This window comes from Nelumbo lutea, chromosome 3, assembly GCF_056320005.1.
Source record: "Nelumbo lutea isolate HS-2025 chromosome 3, American lotus-T2T, whole genome shotgun sequence".
Classification (NCBI taxonomy): domain Eukaryota; kingdom Viridiplantae; phylum Streptophyta; class Magnoliopsida; order Proteales; family Nelumbonaceae; genus Nelumbo; species Nelumbo lutea.
This window is the reverse complement of record NC_142686.1, coordinates 68,583,484-68,595,791: the sequence shown is the minus strand read 5'-3', so window position 1 is coordinate 68,595,791 and position 12,308 is coordinate 68,583,484. Positions and strand designations below refer to the sequence as shown.

Below are 12,308 nucleotides of genomic sequence, written 5' to 3'. Positions count from 1 at the left end.
AAAATTACAAAAAAAAATATAAACATCTTACAAGAAATTTCAATAAATCATATAAATATACTTACTTATACCACAAAAAAATGTAACATTTTCAACAAAAGGGATTAGATCTACTTAAATAGAAGTGTTTCTAACCATCCAAACAAAACACAAAATATTATCAAAGAAAGTGGAAAAACCATACCTATGTTCCCCCTTTTGAAGCAAATTGGAAAAACTTCTAAGATCTAAAATATTTGCGGTTGTTTTGGAGATTTTTGATAAAATTTGCAATCTAGTTTTTTTTTTTTTTTTTTTTTCTTCGAGGCGACCCATGGTTGTTAATTGGTGACATGCAATCTAGTAAACAAGTGTTTTTCTCCTTGGTATTTGAAAGGGCAATAATGGCCCGAGCAAGGTAATAAATAAGAGAGAATACAGGGGTAATTTCGGAATACTAATAAAATATGTCCTGTTAGTGTTTATCACGTTCGGGACAATAGCATGTGCCCCACCCCTCAAAATAATGGAGGTCTATCACTGGCAGCCCCAGCTGCCGCACTAAACTAATTAAAAAAAATGAAATAGAGTGATCGGATTAAGTAATTTTGTGAGCAAAAGTTAAAAGAAGTAGTGGAAGCTAGATTCGTTGTGGCTCCATCAAAGACTCTTTGCTCTGTTAAAAAAAAGGAGAGAGGGAGAGAGAAAGAGGCATATATCATGATCTCATGTCCAGAAGGTTCAACTTGTTATCTTTTCTCTGGTCTTTTCAGACTCATTGATAAGGCAAAGCAAGATTAATCAGTTAGTTCATTGGCGTGTTGTTTTTAGAGTTTTTTTTTTTTTTTTTTTTTCAAGGGTTTGGCTGCTTCTTTTCTGGGCTCAGATCTGCAAGTTCTTTTCGGAAGGAAAGGAAAGAAATCTGTTATCTTGATCGAAGATTGGCTGATAACTGAAGGAGTTAAGCTGGGTTTATAGTATTCGGTGCAAATACAGGAAAAGGAAAAACCCAGATGGATTTACCGGAGATAAGTTCACGTTTCTGCTGAAACCTGAATTTCTATTGTTCATGTTCTTTGTTCATTCATTCATTCATTCATTCATTCATTATGTAGAAAATCAGATTTGAAGATTGGCATGGTTGATTAGATAGAGATTTTCCTCATCTGGGTTCTTGAAGAACTTCGTATTTAGGTTTGTGAAAAAGGAAAATTCCAGTTAGTGGAGATAAAGTTGTTTGACTGATTCATAAGTTGAGTTTTCTTACATATGCCTTTTTCTTGAACTTTAATTGGTTCGACGTAAGGTTTTCTTTTTCTACCATTTTTTCCTTTCAGTAGTCATAGAGAAAACCCCAACTTGTGGCTTAACTTCTTCCTAAGAAGCCCTAAGGATGGGGGTTTTGGGTCTGATTTGTCTGGTCTGCGTTTCTATTTTGGTTCGAACTGGAGAAGCTGAGAAGAAATCGTTTCTGATAGATTGTGGTACGAATTCCACAATCGATGTCAATGGTAGGTCATGGGTCGGTGATATGGTCCCCGATAACAACGTCACCCTCGGTTTTCCAGGGATTGCAGCTTTGAATGACACAGCCTCTGAAAGTTCAATCTATGACAAATTGTATAAGTCTGCACGGGTATTCCCTGAAAATTCCAATTATACAATTCCGGTGGATCCCGGCAACTATTTTTTTAGGCTCCATTTCCATCCGTTCTCTTTTGAGAACTACAATATGAGTGAGTCTTTGTTCGATGTTACAGCAAACAGTCTAAAGCTATTGTCTGAGTTCAGTGTTATAGGGGAAATTTCATGGAGGAAGCCGAATTCATTATCCTTGGTGAAAGAATACTTCTTTAATGTCATTTCAAATGAGATTGTTATCAGGTTCACACCCACCAAAGGATCATTTGCTTTCGTCAATGCAATTGAAGTTATTCCGGTTACCAACAAACTGTTTGAGGACTCTGTAAGTAAAGTAGGTGGAAATGGAGCAAAAAGCAGCTTGAATTTGGTTGGATTGGGGATTGAAACCATGTATAGATTGAATGTTGGAGGTCCTGAGCTTTCACCTAACCAGGATCAGAATCTTTCTAGAAGCTGGGCACAAGACTTCAACTACATGTTCATTCCAATGGATGGGTCTGAAATGAGAAACAAATCAACCATTTCTTATTCATCCACAAATGATTCTTTGATTGCACCTCTTCAAGTGTATGAAACGGCAAGATCCATGGTCAATGCTGAAGTCCTGGAGAAGAGGATCAACATGTCATGGAAATTTGATGTGGATCCTAACTTTGATTATTTAATCCGCTTACATTTCTGTGAACTTCAGTATGACAAGGCAAACCAGCGGATCTTCAGGATCTACATAAACAACAGTACTGCAGCACAGAACTTTGATGTATTTGTTCGTGCAAGGGGAATGAATAAGGCATATCATCAGGATTACCTTGAAACGTTGTCCTCACAGATCAAAAGCCTTTGGATTCAACTGGGACCTGAGACAGCTGCAGGTGCTGCAGGGACTGATGCACTCCTGAATGGATTGGAGATTTTCAAGCTTAGTAGAAATGGGAATCTTGCTTATGTATCAGAGAGATCTGGTCCAAGTGGGAGTGCAGGGAAAGGCAAAACTACAACAAGTTGGATTCTTTGGTTAGGTATTGGAGCAGGTGTAGCTTCAACAGCTTTTCTTGCAGCTTTATGTACCCTATTCTTCTGTTTGTGCAAGCGGAGGAGAAAAATGTGTCGTACTAAAACCAATCCTTCTGGATGGCGCCCACTTTCCCTCCATGGTAGCATTGTAAACAGCACTACTGATGCCAAGGGATCCAAATTATTAGGGGGAAATCCGAATCTAAATGGATCCATGGTTTCTATTAGAACTGGCAGGCGGTTCACACTGGCAGAGATACGAACTGCAACAAATAATTTTGATGAATCATTGGTAATTGGAGTTGGAGGGTTTGGGAAGGTTTACAAGGGTGAAATTGATGATGGTATCCTGGCAGCAATCAAGCGGGCCAATCCACAATCTGAGCAGGGCCTGGCAGAATTTGAGACAGAGATTGAAATGCTATCAAAACTCAGGCATAGGCACCTGGTTTCCATGATTGGATTCTGTGATGAACACAATGAAATGATCTTGGTGTATGAGTATATGGCAAATGGAACCCTTAGGAGTCATCTCTTTGGAAGTGATCTCCCACCATTAACATGGAAGCAGCGACTGGATGTGTGCATTGGTGCTGCTCGTGGACTTCATTACCTTCACACAGGGGCAGAAAGGAGTATAATCCACAGGGACGTTAAAACAACCAACATACTGTTGGATGATAACTTTGTTGCAAAGATGGCTGACTTTGGGTTGTCAAAAACAGGTCCTTCCTTAGAACATACCCATGTTAGCACTGCAGTAAAAGGAAGCTTTGGGTACCTTGATCCTGAATACTTTCGAAGACAACAATTGACTGAAAAGTCTGATGTTTATTCCTTTGGTGTAGTGCTGTTTGAAGTTGTCTGTGCACGTCCAGTTATCAATCCAAGCTTGCCAAAAGACCAGATCAATCTTGCAGAATGGGCACTCCACTGGCAAAAGCAACGATCACTTGAGACCATTGTGGATCCACGACTTGAAGGGAATTACTCCCCAGAATCATTAAAGAAATTTGGGGAGATTGCAGAGAAATGCCTTGCTGATGAAGGGAAGAACCGCCCCACGATGGGAGATGTCTTGTGGAACTTGGAGTATGTCTTGCAACTGCATGAAGCTTCAATGCGCAGGAAAGTTAGTAATGACTCATTTTCAAGCTGTAGTGTTCCTGGTCCTGGGACTCTAGAGGAGGGAGAGGAGGTAGTGCGAGAACCCAGCAAGTCAATGTGAAACCACCTGAAATGGAGAACTATCGACCAGGCAAATCAGCAGATTGGGTTGTTAGGTCAGAATTGAATTCCGGCAGCTTGTTCATCAACAAGGCAGATGAAGACCAGGGATAGTTTTGGTTGCAGTCATTCAGAGGTCTACGTTCTCTTGAGTTAGTTCTACTTAAATCCATAGAAACCATCAAGATCTTAATGTATAAATCTATTACCTACTAGAGAGAGAGATTTGAGAAGAAACTCTGATGGTGCAAAATTTGTTATCTAGGTTGTTATTCATTTGTTTGTACTCTTATTTGTTGAGGTCCTTCCTGATCAAGGTCTCATTGATAACAGTTGGATATTGTATCAGTGGTTCAATGTTTCGGGCAGCTGAAAAAATATACAGTTTTCTGCTTGTTTCTATGGATCATGAACGATTTCTGTGGATAGCTAGTGCAATGTTATATATATATCTTATTATTTGGTGCAGGCTAAATATAAACTTTTGTCTTGTGGAATAGAGTTCATGCATTGAAAATATGTTGCAACGTATCCTAATTAAAGGGAATAAAACCCCATATCTGGGCTCAAATGCCACCGTCGTTCCTAACTACTGATCACAGACCCAGCAGCGTCATTTAAAAAGATCAGACATGCTGTTAGATATTGAAAGAGTGTGTAGAGATATTTAAATGTATAATTGCCACTATTCTAACATAGAACATAATCATGATGTTCTATTAAATTAGCATTAAGGTTGTAATATTAGGCCTCATTTGTGTCTCAGTAGATGACTTATTTGGATGAATGCAATTATCGGGCAAGTGTTTTTTTGGAAAATACTTAGATAAGAATACTTACAAGTATTCTTTTATTTGTTAGATAAAAGTGTATAATAATTGATTTATGGACAATATTATCCGATCACGTACTAGCAATTTTCGACATGCATTGATAAATAATTTATCCAAATTTAATGAGAGTATTACTTTCCCAAGTAAATGAGCCACTTGGGAATTGTTCTTTTCCATGAGACCCACCAATATCAGAAAACAAATGTAGATTTATTTCTTTTTCATGGGACCTACCAATAACTTACCCGCCCCTTTCTTCCTAGAAAACAAAGAAGGCCTTAGAGTCCATGAATGGGTGGTAATCAAATAAGCATGTAACTTGCGATCTTCTTTAGAAAGTGAGATAAAAGGAAAGGGAAAGAGAGGAGAAAAAGAGAACTGGTATGAAAGAGAAAATCAGGCCATGTTTGGTTCGCTGCTCTGGGCCTCGTTCTCTTAATTCTTGCTCATTCTAGGTAAGAATGGGCAAAAATGATTAATATTAGAGTGTTTGGTTACAAAATTTTTGCTAATGACCAAATTCTTTCTAGAATGAAAAATCTGCCTCATAGCACAAAAATTTACTAGCTTGCAGCATGAAAAATAATCATGCCCAATCTTTCTCAATTTATTCCTTGAGGAAACTCTACCTATAAAATTGTTGACATAGATGTTTGCTTTTGTAAAAGCACTTTTATGAAAGTATTTTTATAAAATTACTTCTACATGAAAGAACTTTTATAAAATTACTTTTACATGAAAGAATTTTTATGAAAGCACTTTTACAAAAATACTTTTACATGAAAGCACTTTTATGGAAGTACTATTATAAAGCACTTTTACAAAAGTACTTTTATAAAAGCACTTTTACGGAAGTACTTTTATAAAAGCACTTTTACAAAAGTACTTTTATAAAAGCACTTTTATGAAAGTATTTTTATGAAAGCACTTTTACGGAAGTACTTTTATAAAAGAACTTTTACGAAAGCGCTTTTACAACAATACTTTTATAAAAGCACATTATACTTTATAAAAACACTTTTATGAAAGCACTTTTATAGAAGTACTTTTATAAAAGCACTTTATGAAAGTACTTTTATAAAAGCACTTTTATGAAAGTACTTTTATGAAGTAATTTTATGAAAGTACTTTTACGAAAGCACTTTTATAAAATCACTTTTGCGAAAGTACTTTTATAAAAGCACTTTTATCGAAGTACTTTTATGGAAGTACTTTTTACGAAAACACTTATGAAAGTAAAGTACTTATGAAAGCACTTTTATAAAAGTACATTTACAAAAGCACTTTTGGAAAGCACTTTTATGAAAGTACTTTTATAAAAGAATTTTTATGAAAGTAGTTTTATAAAAGCACTTTTATGGAAGTACTTTTACAAAACATCTATGCCAATTGGTAAACATTGTCCATTGGAGATCTAAGCTAGTGGTTTGTGAATACCGACAATTTTTTTTGAAGAATGAAAATGAGCAACATAGGACACTTGTCAATCTGAAAAGAATTTAATTTTAGGAAAAAAAATGTTTGGTTGATAGCAATATTTTCTCATTCTACGTATTTTTATCCATTATTTTCCATTTTAGAATTTCATCATGGGTAAAAATGAGAAAGAATGAGAATTGAACCAAATATGGCCTCAATTTCCTACCTATGCCTAACTTCTATTTATAATGAAAATCATGACATAAAAGGACTTCATTGCCCTCCTTAATACATTTTGAGTAGAGAACAAGACTGTTCTACCCATTTGAAGACTCTTTATGTTATTTCTAACACTCCCTCTCAAACTGAAGGATATATATCATTACAACTCTTGCTTGTTATAAATATAATATCTTTGCCCAACTCAAAGTATTACAGTTATTTGAGATCAAGTTGGCAAATAATAAAACCTGAAGAAAAGAAAAACAAACACGTAAGGCACATAAGAACTTTATAGAGGTCCAGCCAACCCTGCCTACATCCTCTACTTCAAACTACCACTAAGGATTTCTACTTACTAGCTACACTTCTTGGACTCCAACAAAGCCTTTTACACTAGCAGGACTTTATGGGTAACTACAATACTTGAACCAATTGGACTTTATGGTTGCCAAGATAACGTAAACTAATAGGGCTTTTGGGTGCCTACCAGACTTTGTAGTTGGGCTTAATAGAGGTGCCAATAAGATTTTAATGGTGTTCAAAAACTTTGAACACCTACTTACTCAAAGATACTTCTTTCTTTAGCACAAGAGCATATTGACAAGCAAGAGAAGCCTCTAGATAGGAGGTATATCTAATAATACAAGCTCAAACTATTCAGTTGCTAGAGTTCTCAATAGATTCTTAGCTCAGTGAAGAGACTTCCAATAGATGGGTGTGACTATACAAGCTCAAAAATTTCTCAACTTTACTCACCTCAAACATTATTGAAACTCAAGGATCTCTTTAACAAAATTACTATAGCTAGCTTCCTCTCTTTGAAAACAACTATATAAACTACATGCATGGCAAGTTCAGGTTGTTTCTCATAAGCATTGATTCAATTTCTTGCCTCCTGATTTAAATTACATAGAACTCCTTTATTTATAGGGGTTTGGGGTACAAGTGACCATTTTCTAGTTGTTGGAGGGATTTGTCCTTCCTTGGAAATGATTTGAAATTTCCCCAACATGTTGGAAGGCCATAGATGGCAATAAACGTTAGAGCGTCCAAACAATCAAATTTCTTCAAAGTATCCAACTATTAGTTTTGCTAGTTAGCTACTTGAAGAAGGAAGGAATCTTTTTCTCTCTTAGTCAATTGGTTCCTCCATATCAATCAACTAGTATCACTTGAACTTAGTCTATTTAGGTTAGTCAACTATGTTTTTTTTTTGTATAGTTGACTAGTCTTTTCAGATATGGCATATTTCATTCCTTGGTTGTCATAGTTAGTTGACTATATTTTTCAGATATGGCATACTTCATAGACTTAACATTTTATCCTTTGGTTGTTGTAGTTAATTAACTATGTTGTCTGGTGTAGTCGATTGTGCTTCACCGTTAGGCTAAACTTGCCTAATTGACAATACAACACTTAAACAATGGAGATTCTAATCCAAAGGTTTGGGAGATCTTTTTCATTGGTTTTGAAAATTTTATTTTTCTGATTGTAATATCTTGTTTATGCTTAGGAAATCTTAGGAACAAAACACATTTTAGTTAATGGTTTCTAAGGTTTATTTTATTGAACTTAGTCTTGTTGAGCATTTAAAATTGCATCATGCAACTGATTACATCAAGTCCTTAAAATATAAATACAATTTGAGCACAATTTGATGTAGTCTTCTTCTCAACGAGATGTTGTAGCAGATGTCCTTTGAGCAGCTTCAAAAACATTTAATTTCTTCAATAGCTTTGATGCTTGAGATGTTTGGAGCTTCCTCAGTTAGAGAGATATGATGGTGGTGTGGAGATCTTTAAAGCATAGGCAGCCAATCCATCAAAGCTTCCATCCTTCATTTTTGGTAGCACTCTAACTTTAATACATTTCTAGCATAAATAAGCTTGCTAAAGATTGTTGCACTTAATTACACTATTAATACTCTCAATGAATTTGTTATGAGAGGAACAGATACAAGGTATATATACATAAGATTCAAACGTGTTTAATTTTAAGCTTGCTTCTTGTTTATTTGCTAGGAAGAGTCCATTGTTTTAGGAAGGGATAACCCTATGTTAATGGCCCTGAGGCAAGGGAATTATTTGTTTGAAGACAAATCTCGTAAGGGTGGAGATTTTGTCCCTGTTATTAAGAGCCATGCAAATGGGGTACTATTTGGTCATTTACATAAGATCATTAACTATAAGAGATGAGAGGGAGGGTGATTACATGATAACAATCTTGCAGGCTAATTGAAATAAGATAACTTGACTGCAACACAAAGTTTTTAACGATTCATTATTGTTATTCCTTCACTTATTTATTTATTTTGTTATTGTGAAAAGTTAATCAATGGGAAAAAAACAAAGGGTTTTTATAGTTGAATCCACCCCTAGGGTGGAGCTAAGATTTCTAGGGGCGGATTGAATCCTGTCCATGGATTGATGTCAAATTCATGAATAGGATGCGGCGGTTTATAGGAGGGGGCTATAATTTCAGATTTCTTAGGTGGATTGCAGTCCAGTACTTATTCCCAAAAAACAATCCCCATCTTGGTGAAATTAAATCCCGCATTTTGGGCTTACCTACTTTATTTTATTTTATGTTTTTTGTCAAACAAAACGAAAAAAAAAAACTTTTTATGTAAGATATATCATGCATGCCACTAAAAGAATGTATTTGCTATGGATTAAGCTGAACACGTGGAGGCTTGAATTGTGTGAGGCAAAACAAAAGGGAGAAAAATTAACAGGGAGGTGTAGGATTTTCGGCATTAGCCAAACAGGTAAAATAAGCGAGTCAAGAAGTGGAATAATTGGGGTGACAAATGATCCTTTGACTCCTACAAATACAAATATATAAAGTGCAAAATCTTATATTTTGTATTATTTTATGTCCACTCTTTACTCATGGGCATAAGGATGTAAGCTATATCTCCCCGATTCTACTTTTTCGTACACTATCAGTCTATTTGGTTGATGCGACCGAGAAGAGAAAATGGAAATATTTTTCTTAGATTCCCATTTTCATTCGTTTGTTTTGTGAGACGGACTGAGAAATAGTGTAATTTCGTTTCCCAAAACTTGGAATGCAGGGTCCCACTGAAACAGTGAGAAAGGGAACCACACGTGCAGTGGCCTCCTCCGGTTTTGGTAAAAGAGTATTCATGTCGCAGTAAGCTTTTTCTCTTTCAACTTGCTTTTCCAGTTGTGCTTGTTCATGGGATTTGTTGTCTTCTCCGCATTCATGCTCATAGTTGTTGGTTCAAGTAGCAGTGGCAAGCGAAAAAAAAAAGATGCAGAAGAAGAGGAAACGTCCAAGCCACGATGAACAGTAATTTTCCCTTCTCAGCAATCAAACACCAGAATGCCAAAATAAGAAAATAAATTTTTCCTTCTCAGCAACCAAACGTACTGTAAGCTAATTAGAATCGCACGTAATATGGCTCCAATCAATCGTTAGTCAACATAATAGTCAAACAATGGAAGATGGGTTTCACTCTACAAACAATAGAGTTGTAAATCGGGCCTTGCTTGAGCACAAGATTTTGAGCCAATTCCGCACAACCCGACATAACAGACTATGGGTCATGCTGGGCATGGCACGATCGTATGGGCCATGCTGGGTCTGGGGTTTTAGGTCCATAGTCGGCCCGGCCTGTGGCCTAACCTAGCACCATCTATATATATATATATATATATATATATATATATATATATATAAATTTAAGATCATTTTTTATTTTTTTGTCTTTTTAAAATTTGTTAAAATTTTCATTATTTTTTTTTTTTAGAAAGCATAGCTTGGCTCGATTCACGGCATGGGCTCACATGGGTCATTCTGGGCCGACCCCCCAAAAGCACGGCCCGACTCAGCACAGGCCGCACACGGCCAGATTTACACCTCTAAATAAGAGTTAAGAGATAGGCCTCGCAAATGATGGGGTTTTCAAAGGTTAAAGGATGGGCCTCACCCATTGTAAGCCTCACACAAGAATGGTGATCTTGTGGAATGTGCACACTGACCATTCTATCTCATGGTGATCTCACAAAAGAAATCAAAGGTAAGACTCTAAGGGTTTGTTTGGTTTGCAGTTAGAATTGGAATCAGAATGGTTTATTCCCATAATTTGCTTGGTTCAGACAGGAATTGAAATCAGTTAGAATGGGATTTCATTCCCATGAAAGGAGGGAATGGCCATGCATTCTAGGAGGAATTGGAATGGGGTTCCGATTCCACCCACCAAATAATTGGAACCGGTCCTATTTCCCGCAAACCATACCGGACTGTTCGTGGAGTGAGAAGTTTCCAAAAAAGTATATTATGTGGATGCTAGTAAGAGATATAAGACTCGCCGAAACCCCAATGCTAAAATTACACATGATGAGAAAACCGATTTTTCAACTTGGATTGTTTTGGATTATGGGATCAAGAAAGACCAAACTTTTGGATCAAGAATTAGTGTAGTACCTAATGTTGATGTCCACAAATGCAGAGGTGGAAGTAATGTTCACACCCAAACTTTGATCTTCTCAAAATAACTCTAGAACAATGGTAGAAAGAATGGATAATTAATATGGTTGGATGGGTTTCAAAACCCTAGCAAAATTGGTCTCACTAAGGTAGGCGAATTTGGTTATGTAGGGGAGAACTAGCATAATTCGATCCCCATTTTTGTATCCTATTTATAGACTATGAAGGGCTACAAGAGCCCTCTCCTTGTCTATTTAGGATTCCTAACATAATGAGGATAAAATTGGAGAGAATCTTGCTTTCAGACTTTTAATCGACCATTATCATCTTATTAGTTCTAGAAAAACATTTTATAATTGGGAGATTCCATTTAGTATGGTGTGGAACCCACAACTTTATGAGAGAGCTAACATGTCACATGCCATCAATTGGCATATCTTCCTTGAATACTCCAACATATCTAAATATTTGACTTCGGAAGGATCTCATAGGTTGGCATATCAAAGGTAAACAAGCTTGATACTCAATCTAATACCAATATCAAATCTAGGGATTAAAAGCAACACCCAATTGGTCCATTTATCACAAAGTTCAGGAATACACTAGGTTTAGTCCATTTTAAAGTTTCTTGTAAACATTCATAATTACACCTTAGCTCACAACCGAGTAACCAAGACCTACTGTTCCACTACCTTGGGTAGTGTGAGAATGACAACTTTGTCAAAATAGACCTCCAAAGTCTATCCACTAATTGTAAACATTTAAATCCATATTGTAATAATTATGTGGTCTCGTACATAATACTAATATGAAATGAGGGGGACTTAGCAAAATAACCCCATGACATATGGAATAAATGTTCTTTTATTCATAACAAAGATATGTACAATAAGTTGGAGTTGAAAGCATATGCATCTTCTTAGAAAATAACTTGTAAAGTAGACGTGGAAAAGGTGTATGACAAACTAGAGTGGAATTTATAGAAAAATATTTGAAAATTTGGATGTTCAAAAAAATGAGTAAATTAAACAATGGAATGATGAAGACAATGTCATATCAAATCCTAATTAATGAGAGTCCAACAAGATCTTTTAAACCTACTAGGGGTCTACCTATCAAAAAAAACCCAAGACATGGTGATACACTATCTCCATACATATGTAATTTGTCCTAAAACTATTTGTAAAGTAATGAGGGACAACAAAAAGGATCTAGGAATTAACACAAAAAAATGGGCCAAAGATTCCTATTCTCCAATTTTCATTGACTATGTGGTATATGTTAGAAGATCATTAGAGGCTATTTAATAAAACAAAGAAATTAATTTACAATAGATATGCAAAAACTTTAGGGCAACAACCAAATTTCACAAAGCCTTCAATGGAATTTTCAAATAATGTTTAGAAATTGATGATGGGTGGTTTGGCCTTCCAATGATGTGATGGCACATGGTACCTCAAAACAGTCAGACAATACCCTAGCACCACGTAAGTAAATCTCGTGAGTGCCTCGGAC

The 12,308-nt window shown here is 36.0% G+C and overlaps 1 protein-coding gene across 1 annotated transcript; it reads left to right on the top strand.

Moving 5' to 3' along the window:
* Positions 1 to 579: 579 nt before the first annotated feature.
* Positions 580 to 4,273, top strand: HERK2 (hercules receptor kinase 2). The gene is made up of 2 exons (XM_088979587.1): positions 580 to 718; positions 838 to 4,273. Exon 2 carries the CDS (start codon positions 1,373 to 1,375, stop codon positions 3,863 to 3,865), a length of 2,493 nt encoding a protein of 830 aa, XP_088835713.1. The 5' UTR covers positions 580 to 718; positions 838 to 1,372; the 3' UTR covers positions 3,866 to 4,273.
* The last annotated feature ends 8,035 nt before the right edge of the window (positions 4,274 to 12,308 follow it).

Excerpts from the sequence above, each read along its gene's own strand:
- HERK2 (XM_088979587.1), top strand. The coding sequence starts at position 1,373 with ATGGGGGTTTTGGGTCTGATTTGTCTGGTCTGCGTTTCTATTTTGGTT.